Genomic DNA, 26,402 nt, shown 5'->3' on the forward strand with positions numbered 1-26,402 from the left:
TGACCCAGTTGTCTGCAAGGTAACTGCACTTGTGGTTGTCAGTTCATTAAAAAAATATATATCAATAGTTGGTGGAGTTAGGACAGCTTTTGGCCCCAGTGGCACTGCACCTGCTGCACCTTCAAATCATGACCCTAGCACCGGAAAGATAACTGCTCTTGTGACGGCCTGTTTAGTTTTGAAATATAGCAATAATCTGTGTATATTGGGGTGCCTGGAGCTTTTGGTTTCGGTGCCACTGGAACTGCTACACCATTGAAATAATGACCCTAGCACTTGCTAGATTACTACACTTGTGACTGCATGTTTAGTAGTAAAATATAGCAATATTCGGTGTTCCGGTAAATTTTGGGCCCAGTGCCACTGCACCTGCTCCACAATTACAATCAAGACCAGGTTGTTTGCAAGGTAACTGCACTTGGATTGCCTGTTTAGTAGTAAAATATTGAAATATTTGTTTTTTAGTGGGGTGCCTAGAGCTTTTGGTCCTGGTGTCACTGCACCTGCTGCACCATTGAAATCATGACCCTGTTATCTGCAAGGTAACTGCACTTGTGACTGCCTATTTAGTTTTAAATTTGAGCAATAATCTGGGTTTAGTGAGATCCCTGGGGCTTTTGGCCCCGTTGCCACTGCACCTGCTGCATCATTCAAATCAAATCCCTTTTAACTGCATATAACTGCAATTGTAACTGCCTGTTTAGTAGTCAAATATAGCAATATTCTGTGTTTAAAGGACTTTTGGGCCCCATGCTACTGAACCTGCTGCACCTTTCAAATCTTGACCCGGTTGTCTGCAAGGTAACTGCACTTGTGGCTGCCTGTTTAGCAGTCAAATATAGCATCGCTCTTGTATATTAACTTTATTTTTAAAACACAATGTTTTTTTACAACATTTAGAATTTGATCATAATGACCAAATAGATTAAGTTGAAAAAAGCCAATCTGATAATGCTGCAAAGTGCAAAGACAGGAACTGAGGCATGAATAGGAAATGCCACAAACGTTTCAAGGATAAAGCATCTGCTTTACACAAATAAGTAATAAAAAGCAAGCATTCCAGCATACTGTTAGAAGCGGTCTGCCTTTTCTGTGGGACGAGCTCTTATCTTGACCTTGAATGGGGCTATCGCACATATGTGCAGCCAGGGGAAGTTAACAACAAAAAAAAGTTCCACGCAAAAGAACACAGTGAATCGAACATGGGAACTGATAAGAGCCCCCCTTTTAAGATATTAAATACAAGAGATTTTGCATGTGAAACCTAATGAGAGTGGGATGTAACCCCATTTTTTCTAGCTCAGATTAGTGTAATAAGGAACGCAATATAAAAGGGATTGGTGTGTGCTCTCAACGTAAAATGCTCATTATGTCACATTTTGTTGGATTGTATTTTTATAATACGGCTAGTATTAAGTGTTTAAGAGAATTATTTTTTCCAATTAAGACACGCTCTAGGTTGAATGAGATGACGCTCCAGTCTGCGATGCGGTTTTATGATGTTACAGTGGGAAATTACCATTTTATAACTTCAATAAGCAGTGTTTTAAGTCTAGATTGAGTTAGGCTGATTTTAAGTGTATGTATTTATGGTTGTTTTTATGACGTTTTATGGACTACTGTTTCAATAAACGTATTGTTACTACTACTACATACTTAAGTGCACTAATAGCACAACACAATAAATGCTCATTCTTGAAGATAAGATTAGTTCAGATAAGAGAGGTTTATTATGGGGTGGAAGAATAAATTAAAACGGGTGTGCTTTGGGCTCAGTATGGAGCAAAGTACCTCTTTCTCTGGGCACAGGTGCAGGTTTGGGTTTCGGGCATAACTGCATGCGGTACCTACACCCTTCAGCACCACTCCATGTGGGCCACTGTCAATCCTGAAACTGAATTGGTTGGTACCTCTGTGGTAATAACCTGGAGAAATTGTATGACTCGCTTCTCTCCCTAGCCAATGTTTGTGCTACATTGGTCAGAAGGGTGAACCACTAGGCTATACAATTAAACGTCCTGTACTATGGTCCTGTGAAGAACAACCCATATGTGGTGGGAATAAAAGAGTAAACAACCCGTTACATAATGTAATACAGATCAATTGCAACACGCTTTATGTACATAAAGCCATTGGCAGCTCAGTAATCTTGTGTGAAAGAATACAAGGGAAGAAACACACTGAGCAATAATCATCAGCTCACAAAACAGAAAACAGATTTAAATGTCGTTCCAAAGGAACATAGCAAAGGGTGAATGAATAACCGTAAATGTACATGTAGAGACACACACAACTGCTGGGGGGAAAATGCAATCTGTGGATTATGAGGGAGAGTGAGACCACTTCCTCCATTAATTGAAAAAATATGTGCATGTGATTTTGTGTGCAATAAAAAAGCCCGTTATTGGCAATTCGTCCGAGATATGGGTTACCTTTAAAGAGGTTAGACCCAAATGTCTACAACACTTCTTCGGCTAATGGAGGAAATTTGTACATACACACACACACACACACACACACACACAAACACATAAACACACAAACACACAAACACACAGACACACATACTGCTGTGCAATTAACAAATTCCTTTACTGGCAAATCTGTACCAGGAAAGGGTTGCATTTTAAGGTCACTGGATGCATATGGATGGACAGGGGTGAATGGCTAGTCTCTCTGTTCTAGGCCACTGGCTGATCTTAGTGACGTGCAAGATTGTGCTCGCCTCACATCTCCTCTTAAATATGCTGAGAAATAACTTTTCTGTGCCCTGCCTAAATGATGTTGCTGTGGAGGGCCTTTGATCTCACAGCTTTCAGTCTCCACCAAACCCAGATGCATGCACTGCCTCCTCTACTCCAGGCCAGACAAATCTCTCATCTCTTCTGTCAGAAAACGTGCATGGCTCTCTGTGGGCTAAACTCTTTTCACCCAGGTCCCCTCTCACTCCAATGTTGCATGTACACATACCCATTCTCTGCTTAATATAGTTCCATTAGCATGCATTCTATCTTTCAAATTGGTGTTTCAAACAAATGGAAACCTCACTGTAGGAAAGTAAGATCTGCTTTCATGGTTACCCCCACTTTTTGCTGGTGTCATAATGTTTTACTGACTAGTCTGACTGGGATCATTCTAATCAGGACCTCAGGCTCTGTGCTTCTCCCCTTCATTGGACATGGCGAGTACACTCCAGATCTGCTACTGGTGTAACCTTATAAGTCCCTAGTATATGGTACTAAGGTACCCAGGGCATAGGTACTCCAGGGGTCCCCGATGGCCTGGAGCATTTATTATGCCACCCATGGGAGACCACTCAAAGTAGGACTACTGGCCTGCCACTGCAGCCTGTGGAAGTTGGTGCTAGTATAGATATAAGTTTACTTATATCTGAGGTCACTGGACTTAAAACCTATAAGTCAACCCTAAGGCAGGCCTTTTAATCCTGAAGGTAGGGTGCTCTGTTGTAGGTTTGAGGGTGCCCCTGCATGAGCAAGACACCCCTACAATCCACAGAGTCTATTCTCTCGGATTTTAAGTACATCACCAATTACGACATATAGAGTGGCCATGTGTCATTATGAAGGAACGAAAGGTGTCGCCACCTGGATAAAGAAGAGCTTCCAGAAACTCAACTCAGAGAAAACAGAAGTCCTCTTCCTTGGCTCCACCCCCTCAGCATGGGACGACAACTGGTGGACCCCTGCCCTCGGAACCCCCCCCCACCCAACCAACCGACCGACCATGCAAGAAACCTCAGCATCAAACTGGACTCATCACTCACCAAGACCCGCCAGATCAACGCCGTATCCTTGGCCTGCTTCAAAACCCTAAGCATACTCCAAAATACGTTCAGATGCATCCCCTCAGAATCCAGAAAAATGGTCACGCACACCCTCATCACTAGCAGACTGGACTACGGCAACGCCCACAATGCCGGAATCAACTGAAAACTCCCAAGCAACCTCCAGACAGTCAAGAACGCCACAGTCAGATTGATCCTGGACATCCTCCGTTACAACTGCATCACCCAAAACATGCGCAATCTCCACTGGCTCCCCAGCGAAAAAAGAAGCTCCTTACAATGCATATAAAGGCCTCCACAAAATCACAACAGCATACCTAAACAACTGCCTCTCCTTCCACGCACCCAAGAGAAACCTCCGATCAGCCGACCTCTATCTGGCTACAAACCCACACATCTACAAGACCAGAAGGGGTGGAAAATATTTCTCCTACCTAGCAGCCAAGACCTGGAACAATCTCCCACTGCACCTCCGGGCAAGCCACACACTGCTCCAGTGCAGGAAGGACTTCAAGACCTGGCTTTTCAGTAGGCCTGTGCGGACAACTATACTACGCACATGTAGTTTGCGAAGTTTGCGCTACTTCGCACTACGTGAATTGCACGTAGCACAGTGTTAACACGCGTAGCGTAGTGCTGCGGTCATTTTTTTGCTTGTTCGCGGTCCTCAACGTCAAGTTGGCGACAGAAAACAAGGAAAATGACATCCCGGCGAGACTTTCTCCTCGTTCACGATCAGCAACATCACGTTGCCGATTGCGAGCGTGGAAAATAAACCTCCTGGCGAGATTCTCAATGAGGGGAGGTCAGGTTTCTCATTGCGAGTGGTCGCGTATGCTCGCGACAACTAGCGATGGGAAACTACCAGTTCGTGTTGAGAAAGCTGCCGCTCAAGTAAAAATCTACTCGAGCGGCAGAACATGACAGCTTGCACTGAGCGAGATGCCGTTTTCAATGATTGCACAGTGCGGACAAGCATCTGGCACTGTGCAACCATCGTCGAACATGCTACAACGCAGTTCGCGTAGTGGTACGCGTAGCGCGAAATGCACTTCGCATAGCTACGCGTATCGCTACTCCGCAAACTACACCCAGGGTTACTTTTCAGATGACCCAGCACCCTCCAGAGCCCTCTCCCATCCCCCGTAGTGCCTTGAGACCCTCAGAGGTGAGTAGCAGCGCTTTACAAACCCCTGATTGAAACTGGCTGTAATGAACCCTGTTGTGTTTGATGTCAAACATGTTAGAATCATAACCCAACATCATAAACGGTTTTGGGGGCATGATTTCATCCACTGTGGGGCCCCTCCGAGGGGCTCTCAGTGCTCCTAGTGCCTTTCTTCCAGACCCAACAAACTATGGCTGCTGCCTGCCAGATACACAATTCTGCCCTCCCCTGCTGAGCCAAGTTCGAGCAGGGGGAGGCAGGACAATAGGTTTCCTGTCACAGGGAGGTGTGACCACCTCCCAGACAGGACCCAGTGTATTAGAACAGGGTGGTGGTGCTTGCCAGTGCCACTAGATTGCTTTGAAGGGCACATGTGGTACCCTCCTTGCATACGCATTCAGAAGCAGGAAAGGCTGGCTAGGTGCATGGAGAGTTAGCACCTCCTGCAGAGGGGCTTCACATCTTTGCTGTATGCACTTACAATAAGCGCATTAGTTCAATAAAGGTAATACACGTCTCATGAAGCCACAGGGAACCTGCATGGCTCTCGCAATATTTGCAAGCACTGATCGTTCATTTGAAGGCACAGTGTATGAGTGCCTCATAGTCCTCGGTGTCCTTGCCAGTAGTCAAGATAAATAACTGCTGCAGTCGGACCTTGTTGCCAAAGTATAGAAACTTCAGACACTGTTGTTATCCTCAGAAGTCAACAAAACACTAAAGAGCTTGGATAAAATACTTCACAACTGTCTTTTTTTTTCTTTTCAGTTTTAGATAGCACAAACTCGACCGGAAGGCATTGGAGAGACTTACAAGAGCACCAGTTACATTGCACAAAGACACATTCATTTTTGTTTAGGCACAGGGAGATTAAGTAATTTTCTTAGAATCACATATTTGGGTTATAATGATTTGATTTTCATATATATATATATATATATAAATAATATTTCAGGAGTCATCCATTTAGCATTATGAACTCACATATTGTGCATTTGTTATTTCTATATGAAGAGCAAATATTGTATTGTTGTGAGAGTTTGCCTACCCGACCTTACCGACTACGACATCCAGGCTCCTCTCGTCTATCTTCGCAGGGCTACGACCGGGGATACGACCCGGAAATCCATCCCCCGAAGACCGGAAACAGTTCCTCAGGACCAATAAGAGGGGAATGGAATAACCGTTACAAGAGAGAAGGAGGTGGAACCAGGACAACGTGGATGGAAGACGCGGGACCCGAATTCAAGCAGGAAGACGCGGGACCCGAATTCAAGCAGGAAGACGCGGGACCCGAATTCAAGCAGGAAGACGCGGGACCCGAATTCAAGCAGGAAAACGCGGGACCCGAATTCAAGCAGGAAGACGCGGGACCCGAATTCAAGCAGGAAAACGCGGGACCCGAATTCAAGCAGGAAAACGCGGGACCCGGTGTAAAGCAGGAAAAAGACGCGGAACCCGACCGAAGAGAGAATTGGACAACCGGAGCCAACGAGGACGAAGAAGAAACGTGGTCCGAAGATTGGTGGTGTCCGGAGGTGGCTGGAGAGCGGCCGTGACTCAGGAGAGTTACGGCGGAGCCAGGTTAGTGATTGTAAACTGGGAACAGAGGGGAGAGGGTGGTAACGCATGGGTAGAGGTAGCGTTCAACAAAGTGGTAATTTAGGCGTTCTTTGTGAAGTTAACACTGCCTTAGGCTGAGCCTACGTTATTGCAAACCCATCCTGACAAACGAATCTTAGAACTAAATAATAGGAGAATATTGGTTTTGAGGGTGATAAAACCCTATTGTGTTTTGTTTTAGTCCTTACTGTGTGCAGGACTTTTCGTTAAAAACGCTTAAGTAGCAACGTTAGGATGTTATAAGCTTTCGGACCTAAAACCTACTTGATTCTAACGGCTCCTTTTCATTTCTTCTTTCCTATGAGCCTCCGGGGAGAACATCACGATCACGGACACAACGAAGATCGAACATCTACATCCTCGTCAGACTCGGATGACGCCGTACAATCTCAAAAACCTATAACTCAACAACCTTCAACTTCTTTACCAATCCTTAATAAACCTTCTTTTAAACCCATTCTACAGCCTCCTCGCCTGTTTATCAAGCCTGCCCTCCCACAAGTGGTGTCAGAAGTGGGATTTGAAGGCGTAATGGAGGCCGCCCTAGCCAAAATGGCTGAAAACCAAGAACATTTGGGAAAAGTAATGGAGCGGTTCCTAACGGTCGTAGAGGAAGACCGAGGGAAACTACAAAAAGTACTCACCGACCAGGAACAAACACAGGGAACCGTTGTAGACAAATTAACCGCAGCACTAAGTCAACAAAGAGGGCCAACAACATTACCCTCGGTAGTGTTGCAACGGTATGTTGCAGGGGAGGACCCAGACTTTTTCTTCAGTAACTTCGAACGCATGGCCAACGCGGCATCATGGCCGCCGGACAAATGGGGACAATATTTGGGACCGCTGCTATCAGGTGACTTGCAGGCGGCTTACCAAGCTGCGACTCTTCAGGGAACGGTTCCCTACGCCGACATAAAAAAATGTATTTTGGAAAGACTCGGAATAGATGATGAAACATATCGAATCAAGTTACGGCAAACGAAAGAGGGACCACAAGAAACTCCACGTGCACTCTATTTTAGGGTAAAAGACATGGCCGATCGTTGGTTGAAACCAACTACTACAACTAAGGAAGGGATTATGGCGAAAATATATTTAGAACAATATTTAACATCTCTGCATCCACCCATTCAACGATGGGTACGGCAACAGGCAAACCTCACTCTGGAAACAGCGGTTGAAATAGCCAGTGCATATAGCAGAGCCCAGGACTTTCAAAAAGGGAAAGAGGACGTAGGAAAACCCGTAGGTCATTCCCTTCATAGGCCGAACAGACCCCTTTTACCCAAGAAGCCTGAACCTCTGACCTTGGTGCCAGGTACGCCCACAGTGCCTATACCCAGTATTCCACTTAACAGACCTCCTCAGACTGGGCCTCAATGTTTTCAATGTGGAGGGTTTGGCCACATAGCCCGGTTTTGCTCCCAAAGAGAAGAACCCATGGAAATTGGGTTGGCACGCAACTATTATTGTTCTCCCCCCCGCAAAGAAACTACCTCCATACAAATGTACGGTTTCAGTAAACGGACAGATCATGACCGCATTAGCCGACACAGGCTGCTTACATAGCGTGGTCCGACCCCAAGATTTGGGAGACCGCATAGGACCCATTGACGGGATGGTAGCCATTAAGTGTGTACACGGCGATGTTAAACCCTATCCGACTGCCAAGGTCTTAATTCAACATCCCCAAGACCAGGGAACATCATTGACGGTGGGTTTGATACCGCGACTTCCCGAACAGGCTATTCTTGGCAATGATTATGAGAAATTACCCCAGTTATTACATGAGACAGGCACGGAAGAAACCAGAGAGTGGCTGGCGACAGCTCCTTTCGCCACAGACGTCGAAAAGGTTTGGCCTCCCTCCAAAACACGGAAAAGTAGGAATCAAAGGAGGGCAGAAAAAGGAAAGCCACCTGTGGTAATGCCAACCATTCCTGTGGAAAATCCATGGGAAACCGATCGTAATTTTCATGCTGCTCAGCGGGAAGACCCGGTGCTACAAGAGGCTTGGAAGAACGCCCGCGATGAAGAAGATCCACAACATGTAGGTCCTTATTTTTTTATTAATAAGGGATTATTGTATAGAAAGAGTCCTGATCAAAAAGTGCAGTTGTTAGTACCAGAACCATTTCGGGAAAAGGTGTTATATTTAGCCCATAGTCACTTATTGGGTGGGCATTTTGGGGCAGATAAGACGGAAAAGACAATACTTGACAATTTTTATTGGCCAGGTATTTATCAGCATGTAAAGAAATATTGCAAGGAATGTCCCATTTGTCAGCGACATAGTCGATACCATCCCCCCGAGCACCATTGTCTCCATTACCTATTATCAATGATCCCTTCAGTCGAGTGGGCATGGATATAATCGGGCCTCTCTTACCCTCGCGAAGTGGTTATAGATATGTCCTGGTGATTGTGGACTATGCCACAAGATTCCCTGAAGCCTTACCTCTCCGTCGTCCTGACACGACCAATGTAGCTAAAGCCATGATTGGGGTGTTTTCCCGGGTAGAATTTCCCAAAGAGATCCTAACGGATCAGGGAACTCCTTTCGTTTCCAAACTAATGAGACGTGTGCAAAGAATTGGGGATCCATCAGATCCGAACATCGGCCTACCATCCACAGACCGATGGTCTGGTAGAAAGATATAATGCTACGATCAAAACCACACTGAAAAAACTGTTAGATCTAGAAAGTAGGAAATGGGAAGACATCTTACCTTTGGCTCTTTTCACTATCCGGTGCAAGGAACAAAAGAGTACTGGGTATTCTCCCTTTGAATTACTCTATGGCCATAAACCTCGTACTTTCTTGGATATGGCTCGAGAACACTGGGAAGCTGAACATGATAATAGCAAGCCTCTACCCGAATATGTCACGAATCTAAAAACGCATTTAAGCCAAATGCGAGAAATTGTCCGTAACAACTTAGAGGAGGCACAAAACCAACAAAAGACACAATATGACAAGAAAGCCAAACTCAGAACTTTTCAGGTGGGAGACCTGGTACTACTTATGATGTCCTCCTCGGATCAGAAGTTATTAGGACAATGGCAGGGTCCCTTTCCTATATTACAACAAGTTACACCCGTAACTTATCGAATTGAGGTAGACAGTAACAAAAAAATCTCTCAAATATACCATGTGAACTTGCTTAAGAAATGGGAGGGACCAGCACCGGCAGCAGTTCACTCTGTTGAGCTTCAAGAACCTCTGTTCAAACAGTGCATCGATCCAGACTTGCCAGGGTCTTTAACCAGGGAGCTAGTGGAAAAATTACGGTCGCAGGAGTCCGTCTTTTCCAGTACACCGGGTGTGACTAATCTAACGGAACATGCTATAAGAACCACCCCGGGAAAAAAAGTTAGATTAAGACCCTATCGAATACCCGAAGCCAGGAGACAGACAATAAGAGAAGAGGTACAAAAAATGTTACAGATGGGTATTATAGAAACATCCAACAGTGAGTGGAATTCTCCCATAGTACTTGTGCCAAAGCCTGATGGATCTATCCGATTTTGCATAGACTTTAGAGAGGTGAATAAAATTTCGGAATTCGATACCTACCCGCTCCCTAGAGTGGATGAAATGGTTGAAAGAATAGGTAAAGCCAAATACATTAGTACCTTGGACTTATGCAAAGGATATTGGCAAATTCCATTGAAAAAAGAAGACAGGGAAAAAACAGCCTTTTCCACACCGGATGGGTTGTATCAATTTCGGATGTTACCTTTTGGGTTACACGGAGCTCCTGCCACTTTCCAGCGGGCCATGAATACAATACTAAGGCCCTATGAAAGATTCGCAGGAGCCTATATCGATGATATCATTATATATAGTGATACGTGGGACCAGCATTTAGAACATCTGGCTGCAGTAGTACACACACTGGGTTCACAAGGACTGAAGATTAACCCTGCCAAAAGTCATTTGGCAGCTCAAACCGTTAAGTATTTGGGCTATTTGTTGGGAGAAGGGGTTATACGACCACAACCTTCAAAATTGTCAGCCATTTCCCATATCCCTTTTCCCAAGACAAAGAAGGATCTACGGGCCTTCTTGGGGTTACTGGGATACTATAGAAGGTTCATCCCACGATTTTCACAGATAGCAGCTCCATTGACTGATTTGTTGCAAAAACAGTGCAACACCGAGCAAATACTACAAAGTCCCCCAAATCTGTTCAACAGTCCTTCGAAGCCCTAAAACAAACTTTAACGTTGGACACTGTCCTGATTAGTCCGGACTATTCACGACCATTTATTTTACAAACGGATGGTTCAGATCAAGGCCTAGGGGCTGTACTATCGCAAGAAACACCACAAGGAGAGAAACCAATTTTGTATATTAGCCGCAAGCTGTTTCCTCGAGAAAAAAACTATGCCACGATAGAAAAAGAAGCCCTTGCCATCAAATGGGCTATCAAGACATTAAGGTATTATTTAGAGGGAAGAGAGTTTACTTTGTTCACAGACCATGCTCCCTTAGAGTGGCTAGCACGAAACAAAGGACACAACGAGAGAGTGCTGAGGTGGTTTCTCTCTTTACAACCTTACCGATTTCAGACACGACATAGGAAAGGTCAAGAACAAGGAAATGCGGACTATTTGTCCAGATACCCACAAGAAAGGCTTCCCCTTAGAAGAAAGACAGCAAGGGAAAGGGGATGTGAGAGTTTGCCTACCCGACCTTACCGACTACGACATCCAGGCTCCTCTCGTCTATCTTCGCAGGGCTACGACCGGGGATACGACCCGGAAATCCCTCCCCCGAAGACCGGAAACAGTTCCTCAGGACCAATAAGAGGGGAATGGAATAACCGTTACGAGAGAGAAGGAGGTGGAACCAGGACAACGTGGATGGAAGACGCGGGACCCGAATTCAAGCAGGAAGACGCGGGACCCGAATTCAAGCAGGAAGACGCGGGACCCGAATTCAAGCAGGAAGACGCGGGACCCGAATTCAAGCAGGAAAACGCGGGACCCGAATTCAAGCAGGAAGACGCGGGACCCGAATTCAAGCAGGAAAACGCGGGACCCGGTGTAAAGCAGGAAAAAGACGCGGAACCCGACCGAAGAGAGAATTGGACAACCGGAGCCAACGAGGACGAAGAAGAAACGTGGTCCGAAGATTGGTGGTGTCCGGAGGTGGCTGGAGAGCGGCCGTGACTCAGGAGAGTTACGGCGGAGCCAGGTTAGTGATTGTAAACTGGGAACAGAGGGGAGAGGGTGGTAACGCATGGGTAGAGGTAGCGTTCAACAAAGTGGTAATTTAGGCGTTCTTTGTGAAGTTAACACTGCCTTAGGCTGAGCCTACGTTATTGCAAACCCATCCTGACAAACGAATCTTAGAACTAAATAATAGGAGAATATTGGTTTTGAGGGTGATAAAACCCTATTGTGTTTTGTTTTAGTCCTTACTGTGTGCAGGACTTTTCGTTAAAAACGCTTAAGTAGCAACGTTAGGATGTTATAAGCTTTCGGACCTAAAACCTACTTGATTCTAACGGCTCCTTTTCATTTCTTCTTTCCTATGAGCCTCCGGGGAGAACATCACGATCACGGACACAACGAAGATCGAACATCTACATCCTCGTCAGACTCGGATGACGCCGTACAATCTCAAAAACCTATAACTCAACAACCTTCAACTTCTTTACCAATCCTTAATAAACCTTCTTTTAAACCCATTCTACAGCCTCCTCGCCTGTTTATCAAGCCTGCCCTCCCACAATTGTATTGTATTGTAATTGCATTCATATAGTGCTTCCTAAGTGGTGAATAGGTTAGTCAGTTATAGGTTTGTTAGTTATTTGGATTCGGAAAGATATCAGAATCTTGAAGAATGCTATTCTGGAAACCCATAAAGGGTTAGTGCTGAATTAGTATGGTGAAATATGAAAGTAATTTGAGTGGTGGATATTAGTCAGTTATTTGGAATGAGAAGGATAGCGGAGGGATAGAAGGGGGAAGAATGGCTTGCATTCATATTGCACCCGTTACCTCAACTCTTCACATACTTTGATAACATTACTTTTGATGCACACATGATAGTAAGGTATTGATATAGGGTGCCAGGGGCTCTACTCTTTCTGAGGACCTTTTTTTTTTATAGTGTTATATAGCGCAAACTTGACCCAAATAGGGTATGAGAGCGATTTACATAGCACCAGTTGCATTACACGAGGACACATACATTTTTCGTTAGGCACGAGGAGATTAAGTGATTTGGCCAGCATCATTGCCAAGACTCATAACCAGTTCCCCAGATTCAAGGTTGACCGCCCTAACCGTTAGGCCAACTCCTCCCCCTCCACCTTCTCTTCCAAAGAGTTAAGAGCACTTCAGCCCATTTGTTCAGCAGCCTGTATAACCTTCCTTGATACGGCTAAGAATCGTCAGATGTGTTCTCAATATAGGGTTTCCTTACTTCCACAAAATAAGAAAGGGCACCCCACCACAGACATTGTTACCTCGGCAGTTGGGCCAGGGATTTGTGCAGCCTCTTCTACCTACCTGGGGTCTAATTGAACCTTAAGGCTCAAAAAGCAGAACTCACAATCTTTATCAAGTCACCAACAACATTGTTTTGACTTTGTGGCAGACTATACTCCGGACAGCATGCTAAGTTCCACGAAGTCTCTAGTCTGATGTGATTGCCCTACCTCAAGATAACACTATGGTGAGGAGGAATAGGTCTAACAAATCAGGAAGGGGTTTGCCATTCTGTTTAAGAACATAGTTTCATGCAAAATTCACGAACTACTAATACCGGCTTACAAAGCTCACTTCCTTCTCACTAGCTCTCACTTCCAAATTTACTATTTCCAGAGCCCTCATCTACCAGGCTCCAGGATATGCTAGCAATTGGCGTACGATGCTGCTTAATGAATTGGTTCCTCTCACTATTCAAGCTGCTAAATGTATTTGTGGGGCAGATTTGAATATTCATTTGGGATAACTCTTGCAGTATTGGTCAAACTCTGAGAATCTCAGTGTCCTGAACCCCAATCGTATTAATTCCACTCCAAACCTCAAAGCAGGTCACCTCTTGGACAATTTCTTTTAAATTTAGCTAAATTTTTCCAAATTTAGAAACCCTGACTGCGACTCAGACCATGCCATTATTGTGGACAGACCATGTGGTTCCTTTCTCGCTTAGAATTCATTCAGCACCTTGGAGAGAAAAGAACTGATCACAGCTGAAGATAAAGGTTTGGTCAAGGCTAAATATCTCAGCTCTCAACCATCAATTGAGGAACACAATGTTTATCCTAGCTTAAGTCATTGAGACGGACTAGCCTAAAATTCTCATTAGATATTTTTCTGCTTTCTAAACTAATTTATCGAGCCAGGACTCAACTTCCTGCCCAGTGATTTACTGAGCAATACCAAAGGGGATGATGGACGAAGTGTTGAACAATGCAAGCTCTCACCCCCAGTCAACTGATCTGGGTTTAATCCATCATCATACACTCAACACACCATCCATCATCCCCTTTAGTTTTGCTCAGTGATTTACTGAGGCACTTCCTGCCGATAAAACTAAATGTAAAAGCCTAGAGCAAGCCTGGAGAAGTGTGTACGATGAGGACATGAAATCTAAATATAAACCGGCACTGACAAATTATCATGGACACAAGATCCTCCCAAACCTCCTTATATTCGAATCAAATTAACTCAGTTCAAAACTGCTCAAGAACGCTTTTCAGTGTAGTGCAAGAACTGTCTGACCCTAATAACGCGACTCCTCCCCCATACCTCTCCCAGTATCAGAGTGAAGAAGCAGCCCACTTCTTTGCTAAAAAGTTGCAGGATATTCAACTTTCGTTAATAGACGATGAACCTGCTGCCCCTGGGTCCGGCTCCAATGTAACACGCTCTAGTGCGAAGACACCCTTTATCCCAGATACTATTCCTATCCTTGTGTCAAATAATCCAACCACGAAGAAGGACAATGCTTTGAATCGGATGGACTTGCAATCATGAAGATCTCTGGCACAATCTATAAAATCGACTCTCCCTTGGACCCCCTTCCCCAGCCAAGCTAAATCTCCTGGATACTGAGAATCTAAGTCTTGGTGGGACTTCTTAATTCTTCATTACAGGGGGGATCCATAACTCAGCCTTGGATACATGCTTTGGTAATGCCCCTCCAGGAAAAAAAAAACAGTTTGGACCCCTTTAACTAGTCTAATTACAGGCCAGTGTCCATACTTCCCATTACAGCTAGAAATATGGAAAAGTAGGCCAAAATACAATTCTCTACTTTTCTATAGACCCATCACCTACTACACCCCTCACAGTATGGGTTTAGAGCAGGTCACAGTGCAGAATCCCCCCTCCTAGGGGACACAAAACATCTCAGATGGCTCCTGGATGAAGGCGAGACAGCATCTCTGATTATATTAGATCGCAGCATTGGTTTTAATACGGTCTCACATGCAACACTGCTAAGAAGACTAGCTAGTCTGGGGTTACAAGAATCCGCCCTATCATGGATGGGATCAATTATGAGTGACCTAACCTTTCAGGTATTCTTTGTCAATGGTGCCTCTACCTATCTGGCTATTACTTCAAGTGCCCCCAGGGCTCAGCTTTAAGGTTGGCCCAATTTAATGTTTATGTCCGCCCTTTGGTGGATTTGGTTGAAAGTTTCGGCCTGACTCTGTTTTCCTATGTTGAAGAGACACAGATTTTTTCCTTGTTGTCCACTCAGGATCGCAGTGCTGAATCCCTAAACACCCGCCTGAACCTCCTCGCCACATGGATGAACAAGAACTCTCTGAAATGTAATAGTGAAAAAACAGAGGTTTTGGTGTTATGAAAAAAACAGTCTGTATGGAGACCTCAGCACTGGCCGGGAAACTTGGGTGTTCTTCCGGCCCCTGTCCGAAAGGTGAAGAACCTGGGTTTCCTTCTGGATGGAAAGTGGCCTATGAAGCCCTAGGAGGTGAAGGTGGCTGCACCTGCTTCTCTGTGCTGAAATGGCATTTGGAAAATTCTATGGATTCTCCATTCCCACCCAGCCCAAAGGACAATCATCCAGGCCATCATCCTTTCTAGACTGGATTATGGTAATGTCCTGTACTTAAGAACTGACAAAGCTTCCATAAGGAAGATGCAAGTTGTTTAGCTCCTTAAATCTGCATCAGCCTCCTCTCTTTTGCGGGATCTGCACTGGCTTAGGGTCGATAAAAGAATTCAATTTAAGGCTCTGTGCACCGAGCAGATCAGAAGTGGGCCCTCAATATCTAAATGGTAACTGCCTCACACTCTAAGATCCAGTGATCTCACCCCATGTTCTGATCCAAAAGTTAAACTGACCCATAACGGTGGTAGTCTATTGCTTGCAACTGCAGATTTTTGGAAACAGTTGAAGACTTGGCTGTTTTAGGTAGTAGACCCTGGTTTGCACATTATCTGGTTTCAAGGGCCAGGAAACCCGGTGTGGGTAGCCGTCGCGCTATATAAGCTTAATTAATAATAATAGGGTGGAAAACTGATTCCCTATTGTCAAGTGACTGCTATTATACTTATGAACATTTATTATGTTGCAGATTAAGATCCAGTTGACTTGAACATAATTTGAACCACAGAGAGTGTTCCTAGAACACTGAAGGTAGTTATCTGTAGTAAGACACTTAGTTGTATCAATCCTTAGAGAGCGGAGGTATATCGTGTGACATAATTGGGATCAGGTGATGAAGCAATACTGATAAACTGACTTAAGACTTCTTCTTGTCTTCAGATAGCAAAGCTTCCCCAACTGAAGACCGAGCCCAGTTGTGTGGCCAGCAGAGTAACCCTCTCCAGAGTTTCTGTTATTGCTCTTATTTAGATTCCCTTTCCTTGGATTTATATCTAACCAACATATTATTCAATGTATTCGGAGAAGTGTGGACACATACATTAATCACATTGGGCCAGTAATCGCAAGCCTCTTCAAGTCTTTTTCCCATATTATCAAGCCTTTTTCCCATTCACAAACGGGACAATTTCAGAATTGGCCCGTTTGCGAATGGGAAAAAGTCTTATGGGATGCATCATCCCAAAAGGCCATCGCAAAATAGGGAAACAAAATTTGCAATTCCCTATTTTGCAAATGCATTTAAGGAATCTCAAATTGCAATTCCTTAAATGCAATTTTGGAAGCACCCGAAATTTGCGATTTGGCCTTAAGGAAGCACAAATTACCACTAACTTCAGGTTGGTGGTAATTTGCGATTACGTAGAAAAATGCACTTTTTTGCATTTTTCAAAGTGCCATGTGGCGCACATACATGCCCTTAGGGCATGTTTGTGCGCCACATGGGCACACATGAATATTTCAGGGTTGCAACAGGGTGTCCTTTTGGCACCCTTGAAATTGCATTTGCGAGTACCTATTGGGTACTCGCGAATGCCTTCCCATTCATTCCTATGGGTCTTTAGGCCTTTACGCCCATAGGAATGAATTGGACGATATTCCTTAATTGCGATTACGGAATATGTAGGAATTGCAATAATTATTGCGAAACCTACATACATTGCATTTTGCGAGTCCTTAATAGCGAATCGGTAAAATTCGCTATTAAGGACTCGCAACCTACAATGATGATACATCTGCCCCATGGGGTCCAGTTTACAAGGTTGATATGTTTTGACACTAAGGAAGGTTGAAGGTATACTGATAATCTTGTTCTCTAGATTTAAAACCTTTTCTTACCTTCAGTAACTCCACATCCTGCTGCTGACACTTTGAGTCGATATCTGCAATCAGGTTCCTGAGGGCAGATTGCTGTTCTTCATATTTGGTCAGAGTCTCTTTGATTTTCTGCAGGCTCTTCATCTCTTCCTCCTCCAGGCTGCTGAGGTGACAAGATTTCTCTTTTTCCAAAAAAATCTGGAATTTCTCAAACTCATTAGCGATTTGCTCTCTCTGGCGCTTGAACTGGTCCTGCAACATCAAAATGAATCACACATTCACACAGCTATCACCTCAGAAATATGCAATGAATGGATCAATCCACTCTGAGGCAGGCCCATTATGACATTGGTTTTCTTATCATTTAACATGTGATTGAGGGCCATCAACAACAACAGTGAGCTATTAAATGTGTAGGAGTTAACGGTAAAAAACAGGGAGTCTGTTTGTAGAGAGTATGCCGTAGACAATCACAATACAAATGCACGCAGGCCTGTGTTCTAAACTCTACCAATTTAGCAACTAGTGCTAATATTTCACTTTCTTTTTAGCACCTTTAATGGAAAGGACAAGAAGTTCACGTCTTCCATATTACCTCATATTTAGGTCCACCAGAGGTTTGGAAAGGATTTGCACCAGAGGCTTCCGGCGATTTAAATAATTGCGGGAGGGATGTGGAAATATGTCCTGAATGACAACCTTTTGTGAAAGATGAAAAAATCATTCAGGTTATCTGGGTTTTAGGATTGTGCACCTCCCTTCGTTAGCGCCCATGGGTGAATGTACACCACAGTACATTGGGGCCAACTTTTGAGATTCCAGCTCTGCTCAGAATCAACAACAAGCCTTGGATGTCATGAAGGGAGGTTACAGCAGAAGCTGGAGCAATGCAGGCCTTCTAACTGACCACTGTCAAAATATAAACGCAGAAAATACACCAAAGATTAGGAGGGAAACTGGAGACTACATTAAGACACCCCTTTAAGATTACTTAATACATAGATATGCCCTTAAACAATATCCTCAACCCTGCACTGTGGTCATATCCTGTAAGAAGGTAGCTATACATAAACCAGGGAGATGGTTAAAGCAAGGCCTTGGAGTTAATAATCTTTACAAACATCCAGACAATAACTATGGCAAAAGCCTGGTTGCCTAGAGTGACTTTATTTTTAAGGAAGATGCAGGTGATAGTTGCAAAGCACAGTCAGGATACCCTTAGGACATGTAGGGCTATTCCCCCAGATGAACGCTATGGTCGCCCTTTAAATAGATAAAGTGAGATAATGTTTGGAGTCCTCACTCTATGATCAATTACTGTTCTCTTACCTTTAGTTGGGTCACTTTCATCTCTTCTTTGCGATGCAGTTCAAGAATATCCTGAAGCTTTTTCTTCAAACAGACTAGATAGTTCTGAAACTTCTCCTAAAAAGAAGAAAGTCTATATTTTAAAAGCGATAAAGATATTGACTAATGAGGCTGCTTCTGACAGAGGTATTAGTACATGCCATCAGGTTAATGGGGACACTGCCTCAATAGCTATAGACCAACCTCCTATTACAACCCAGGTTAATACACAACAGGATAGGAGGCCGAACGTCCCTGTATCCTCTGTGGTACAGGCAAGTTCAGTGAGCGTTAGTCAACCTATGCTTAGGTCCAGCAGGGAAGTTGCGAAACTACCAAGGGAGAATACCCAAGGAAATGGTTTACCCTTGCCCTCTAAAAACAAAACTTGCGTACCGCCAACTATCAACCTCCCACCGGCCTCATCTCAATATGTAGTGGTACTTGCCGGGGTTCCATCAGTAAGAGAAGGCCTGTTGGAAACCCACCAAGAATTGAAAAACAAATGCGTTGATTGGTTAGTGAAAAATAAGTATGGGCGGAAAATCCGTTCCGCTCGCGGATTTTGCGGATTTTCGGTAAATTCGCAATCCGCGAGATTCACGAATTTCCCGCAAAATCCGCAAATCCGCGAGCAGCGGATTTTATGGCTTGCTCGCACTGTTCGCGTGAGTTCGCGGCTTCCCAGTTCAACTTCGCGCCCCGCGAATAAGCGCTAAATTGCAGAAATACGATCTTAGCAAAACTGAAACTACTTACCAGGTTCAAAAGTTCAAGCCTATCATTAGTAGCCATTTCCTGTAGTGCTTCCTGAGGGGCCCCTCCAGAGTTCAGTTGCCTACTTGCAACTATTATGTGACCCTGCTCTGACCCTCAGAATAGTTACACATATGCCACAAAGGTCCTGAATTACAGCTAAGGGAGACAAGCAGGAGCCAGGCTGGAAGTTCAAATCCAGTGACACATTAATCAGCCCCGAATTCATTATTGTCAGTTGGGGCAGGGCAGGTGTTGTAACTAATTTTGCAACAATGAAAGCACTTAGCAAGTGCAAAAGATCACTAATCAGGAAGCACTAAGGAAGCAGGTGCCAGCTAAAAAAATATTCTGTGACACATTAATCAGCCCCAAATTAATTCAGGTCACTTGAGGCAGGGAAGGTGTGCTTTGCTTTGCCACAATAATGTACACTGGACAACCAGAGGGTGGCAGTGATGAAACAGAGGGTGGCATGGGTGAGCCAGAGGGTGGCATGTGGTGACAGAGGGTGGCAGTGATGAAGAAGAGTGTCCCAAACAGGCTGGACACGTAGAAACTAGCCGGGCTACAATCCTGGATGAAAGAAAAAAGGGTCCTGTCCCCCCTCCAGGCGGGGTTCGAGAAAAGATATCAACCCTGGACCAGGTACTAAGGCTTCAGCTTCTATACTGGAAGATTGTCCACCTCCAGGGTGGGAGCTTATATTTGATCTTTGTAGACCTGAGGTTGGCATTCGACCTGGTGCCACGGGATAAGCTATGGTCAGTTCTTCTTGAAATGGTAGTCCCGGCATATCTCATCGATCTCTTTAGGAGATTACATGCAGATAATTATTCCCAAATTAGATTTGGGAAGGATGGCCAACTTACAGCCCCAATACCAGTTAACCGTGGTGTACGCCAGGGATGCGTTTTAGCACAGACTTTCTTTAGCCTTTATATTAATGGGATAATTAATGAACTAGCAACGATAAAAGATCCAGATGCCCCCAAGTTAGCGTCCCGTCAAATTTCAGCAATGATGTTCGCTGACGACACTCTCCTGGTTTGGTTTCAAAATCGCCCATGGGGATCCAGAGGGTTTTGGACAAATTTGAACTCTTCTGTAAGGAAAGAGGTCTAGACATCAACTTACAGAAAACTAAATATATGGCGTTCAATAGTCCAAAAAATTCTCGTTCTAACCCACAACTAAATGGGAATCCCTTGGAGAGAGTCTCATCTTTTATTTATCTAGGTCTTACCATTGCTGAAAATATGAAATGGGAGGCACATATTGCCAAGAGCACATTAAAATTAGCTCAATCAACAGGTGGCATAATAAAAGTCTATAGCAAATCAAGTAAGAAAGCTGTTAGCCCAGCCTTAGAAATGTATGATGCCCAAGCTCGCGGGGGAGTACTTTATGGTGTTGAATTATGGGGTCATTGTAAACTAGATTCCCTTTTACAGGTAGAAAACCAACTTCTCAGACAGCTGTATAGACTTCCTGTGAGTACCCCGCTGATTCCGCAACGACTAGACTCAGGTCTAATGGCGATAACAGACACTTCAAGCCTTAGACTCATATTATATTGGCGGCGCCTCTGGTCCACCCCCGAATTAGCGGCATACAGGGAGGAGTTAGCAGAGGTTATGTCAGCTCGGGGTGCATCTAACCTGCCTTGGCTTTTACATATAAAATCTGTACTGACAAACTTGGGCTTGGGCTACTGTTGGACGGACCCTGAACGTTCCTGCACCCAAACTACAAGAAAACATATCAAATCCCGGTATGAAGAACACAGAAGGGCCCAACTATTTTCTTGCCCCAGGTCTGGTAAACTATCCATGGCTTTTTTGGAAGTCAAGGATGTTGCCCGTTTCGAGCCAATACTAGACATGATTACACCGGTGGAGGCAAGAAGGATTTTTCTACAATTTAGGTTCGGGATCCTTCCACTCCGCTGTTATACGGCAAAGTGGAGTAAGGACCATGAGGTTCAGTGCCCTGCCTGTGGTTTTTCGGACGAATCAGTGCAGCATGTGTTCTTCGCCTGTCCTGGCTATCGCAAGACCCGGAGACGATGGCTGGTACAGATTTGCAGAAACATTGGATCCAGAAACCATCGGGAAGCATTTCGGATATTGAAATCTGATCTCAGTACACAGATTGTGTTTTCAGTTTCTAGATTTTTGTTTTCCATGTGGTGCACTAGAAGGGCCCTATTGAAATTATCTAATGTGGTCTAGACTATTTGGCAATGATTTTACTTGAACCTGTTTTTAACTGTCTTTTTTAAATTATGTCCTAGTTTTTATACTGTGCTATTATTCTTAACTTCCCCCTAGACTAGCTTGTTTTTTAAATTATTTATTTATCTATTGTCATGCATCCCCTGATTTGTATTGTATAGCTTGACTATCTGTATCATAGCTTCTGTATTGTATCTGGTACTTGAAATTAAGATACTGGTGCTGCTTCCCCCTCCCCAACCCCCTATTTTAATACCCGAGATTAATCATGTTGCTGTATGTGTTTTTACTGTTGCACTTTTAAAGGTCGTAATGACCGAAAGAAAGTTTTTCTGAACTGAACTGTTAAAGATATTGTACAACTATCCTTCAAGAGGTTGAGATAACATAACATGTGTATTTGTAAAGCGCACATTCGCCTAGAGGTCTCTTGGCGCTGAATAACAGATGTTCATTGTTACACAACTCAATGGTACTCATTTTATCGCCCTCAGATGGATGAAAGGCTGAGTGGACCCACCGGGATTTGAACCTGGGACCATGAGGTCAAACACAGGCCCCTGCAATGGACGCATTAGTCCACTGAGCCACCAGACCCGGATACTTACACAGGGGGGTGGAATTTTGTAAAATAACTATTGAGTCAATTTTTTTAACAATTAGTCTATTACATTTGAAATGTTTAATGTTTACATAATGTCTATACATATTTATAGTTTTGTAAACCTTTTAAAAATGCAATCAAATACATGATTGTCAAACATACTTTTCTGGTTAGCTAGGCCTTACTAACATGTAAAAGTAATTACAGTGTGATTATCCGAAAAGGGGGCGGGGAGGTTTGAAGAATATTTGGAGTCCTTTGCCTTTTGACAAATAGTCCCAGCCAAACATAAATGACAAACGATGTTAGTAATGGCCCTTACTGCTGAGGATTTGTTTTAAGCTTAAAACAAAGCACTGCTATCAGAATGATGCTTCTTTTAACCAGAGCCTGTCGCCCCCCTGGGATCAGTTAAGGTCCCCCTAGGGGGGCTCACTCTCCTAGTTTGAAGACCCCTGACCTATCCTGTAAACAATCAATTTGTTCTTTTCGGCACCATGGTGAGAAGTGACAAATTATGGCAACATTCACATTATTCAAAAGCACTGACAATTGCTTCTCAGGTTATGTTAGTGCTTATATTATATCAGGGTTTGGACTTCAGCAAAGTTCTGATTTTGCCTCCATTCTGAAAATCTACATAGGATTATGAGTTTTACCCATATCACTGCTGAGCTCTGGAACTCCCTCCCTATAACCTTAAAAAAATAAACCAATCTTTTTAAATTTAGGAAAGGATTGAAAACCTGGCTTTTTTAAGGGTGACTCCACCACATAGAAACTCGCCTGACAAAGCCCTGCTGCATTCACAGGAACCAGGGGTAGGGAGCGTAGTAGCCATAAGAAGTGAGCGGGCTAGTTGTTTTTAGCTGCCTCACATAAAAACGCACGCTGACGTGACCACGCAGCGGACGCGCGCAGTCGGTGCGCAGCTGGCGCTCCGAAGGCGCACCTAAGGCAAGCCCGTCTGTGCCCGTCCGCTTCTTTTTGTCCAATCCGGGTTCAGGGCCTGTCCCCCTGGCTCTTTCAGGTCAGATTTACCGACGTACCCCAGGGACATCCTGGTGAAGTTAGATCCAGTGGGAGGTAGAGCGAGCTGCCCAAAGTTTTTGCCGAGTATCAATCCAGAAGATCAGCCAGCCTCATGCACAAAATGCCTGCAGCCCTCCCCCACATCTTGGCCCTTTCCTCTAACCATTTGCTTAATCTTACAGGAGATATAACTAAGCTGAGGGGCCCTGTTCACACTAAATGCCTACTCCTTAACGCCAGGTCGCTGATTAAACACAGCATGGAATGTGCACTGTTAATTGAGGAACATGATATCAAAATGGCATTCATAACCGAGTCCTGGACTGATAATTCCTCAGGACCTGATTTTGTCAAAGCAACCCCCCCCCAGATTTCCTCTGTCACACACTTGATAGACCACAAAGGAGGAGAGGGCTGGCAGTTATCTATCACAACAGCCCAGAGCCGACTTTTACTAGAGCTTCAAACTTATCTTGTGAAGCGCTATCACTAAACGTACGTATTTCCCGTCAGGAAACATTTAAAGTTATTCTCATCTACCGCCCCCCGGGCCTCAGAGGTGCGTTTCTTGATTTCATTGCGACACTCCTGGAGGAGGTGTTGTGTGCCAATTCGTTTACAATATTGGGGGTTTTTAACTTTCACCTCGAGGATCCCTCAGACCCTGTTAATTAGAGGTTGAAGCAAATTATGAGTGAAGGGGACCTCGAGCAGCGGATAGAAGGCCCCAACCACGTAGCAGGACACACTTTAGATGGAATTATTTGCAATAATCCCAGCCTTTCCCTCATCCAGGTACTGCCTCTCCCTTAGACAGATCATGCCGCCATTATTTTTAAACTATCACATAAACCAGAGCCCAAGGAGAAGATTGCAAAATGGGACTGGAAAAATGTTAATAGCCTTGACTTAGGGAATCTTTTGAAAGCAACAGCCCCAAGTCTTTCAGACAAAGGGGAGAAGGCCACGGCCGCATACTCGGATGAATTGAGGCCGCTTGCAGTAAACTGGCCCCGGTTAAACTGTATACCCACCAAGCGAGCCCTTACTTCAGCCCCCTGGTTTTCTGAAAACTTACAAAAGCACAAAACTGAGTGTAAGAGGCTGGACTGGGTCTGGAGAAAAGGGTACAATACCATTAATAAAGAGGCTTATAAAACGAGTCTATCCAACTATAAAAAATTACTCTTGGAAACCAATAAAGCATATTTTGCGGAGCAAATCAATGAGGCTAAATCCTCCTGAAAAGAACTCTTTAAATCAATAATCAAACTTACAAACCCTGCCAGACCCAACACACACAGTAGCCCAGCACTCTGTGAATCGTTAGCGCCTTCTTATGGCAAAAGGTCAAAGATGTCTTCTCCTCCTTTAGCCATCAGTAAAAAGAGGAAGCGGAGGTCTCAGTTAGGCCAATGCCCATTGAAACCAAACTGCCCATTGTCACCAAATCATCACCTCTATTAGAGAGTTTTACACCACTCGAGACTCAAGATGTAATCAAACGTATAATGGTGAACCGATCCGGATCTCCTCTGAGCCACAGGGCAGTTGCTGGGGTGTGCTACTTGGACCGCACCACGTCGGAGACAGCACATCAGGTACCCCCTCTTCCCCCCCCGCCTGAGCCGCTGGGGGGACGAGACGGAGCGCATGGTACACCGCGCCTGCCCAAGAGAGGGACGCACTCGGCGACTGGCTGGTGGGAACGACTGGCGTTGGCCTGGAATCACCCCCTCTGTGGACAAGCAACCCACCTATCCAGATCCCACTGCGCAGCTACAGCTCTGGGGGCTACTGTGCTGGAGTGACCGACAGCTGATACTGCAACAGCCCCACGCTGCATGGCCATTTACTATATGAACGCTGCGAGAGGGGTTGATCGACCCACCTCACAGACACGATTACACACGCACTTGAAGGGTGCTCTCGCGGCCTGCTCTGCTTGCTTGCACATTCGGCTGAGCCCTTAGTGTCTGGACCCACCGCTTGGCACGGGTACACATAAGCTCTTGCGTGCCTGAACTGAGTCCTAGTTATCTGACCCGCTACGAGCTTGAGGTGACCTGCTTGCGGGCAGACAGGGTGCAACTGCCACATCTAGCTAATGTCTGGAGGGGTGAAGACGCGGACTGGTACCTGAGGCGCGACACCGAAAGGGAAGTTCTCCAAGACGACGTCCAAGATGGATGCAGAGATGGTGACGTCCAAGTTGGATCACGTGCTAGCAGTCATGGAGCGACTGGAGGAATCTATGCAACAAACCCGTGCCTCTCTTGAAACCAAAATCGATAGTGTGGCGATCAACCTGACGCACCTCAGGGCTGACCACAAAAAACTCCAGGAGCGCACTACCACACTGGAGGGGGCAGTGGCAGAACTGAAACCCACAGTGGATCGAGTGGACAAGCACGTTCAGGACCTGCTCAACAGGGTGGAGTTTTTGGAAGAGCGAGCGGAGGATGCTGAAGGGCGGGCACGGAGAAACAACATCCGCCTCGTAGGCATCCCGGAGAAATGGGAAGGGGCTGATGCCACCCGGCGGGTGGAAGACTGGCTGCGCGATCTGTTACCGGAGGACACACTATCGCCTCACTTTGTGGTGGAACGCGCCCATAGGGTACCCACGAGACCCCTCCCCACGGGCTCCAACCCCAGACTGCTCATATTTCGAGTAATCAACTACAGAGACTGACACAATACTGCGGGAAGCCAGGAAACTAGATAACATTCGGATAGACAATGCCAAGGTGATGTTCTTCCCAGACTACACTGTGCAGGTACAAAGGCACGTCACTCCTTTCTAGCGGTGAAAAGACTACTGAGACAGGCGGACCTCAAATACTCGCTGCTCTTCCCTGCGAAACTGAGGGTTGTGGCGCAAGACAAAACACACTTTTTCACTAATCCGGAGGAAGTGGAAGCCTGGCTTGACGGAGGGATGGCTGAGGCGCCCAGGAGAGCGCATGGAACCACCACTTTCTCGCGTGCGTGAGGACCGCGACGACGCCACGGGCACAGAACACCTACCCCCACCAGCGACCAGGGAACGCCACATCGCTCTCCACCCACGGACCTAGTCCGACAGAAACAACAGGATGCACTCCGCAAAGTTACAGAGATCAGTAGCT

At 45.1% G+C, this 26,402-nt stretch overlaps 1 protein-coding gene across 1 annotated transcript in view; it reads right to left on the bottom strand.

The window, feature by feature from the left end:
• The window catches only part of LOC147669038 (E3 ubiquitin-protein ligase TRIM39-like), a 231,119-nt gene that overhangs the window by 117,553 nt on the left and 87,164 nt on the right, over nucleotides 1-26,402 (bottom strand). Inside the window, exons 2-3 of the mRNA XM_086948268.1 lie at nucleotides 18,625-18,720; nucleotides 17,317-17,547 (exon numbers count right to left, since the gene is read on the bottom strand). Of these exons, the coding sequence (XP_086804394.1) occupies nucleotides 17,317-17,547; nucleotides 18,625-18,720 (327 nt within the window). The remainder of the gene's footprint in view (nucleotides 1-17,316; nucleotides 17,548-18,624; nucleotides 18,721-26,402) is intronic.

Source organism: Lissotriton vulgaris, unplaced genomic scaffold (assembly GCF_964263255.1).
Source record: "Lissotriton vulgaris unplaced genomic scaffold, aLisVul1.2 SCAFFOLD_2193, whole genome shotgun sequence".
In the NCBI taxonomy this organism is placed as follows: domain Eukaryota; kingdom Metazoa; phylum Chordata; class Amphibia; order Caudata; family Salamandridae; genus Lissotriton; species Lissotriton vulgaris.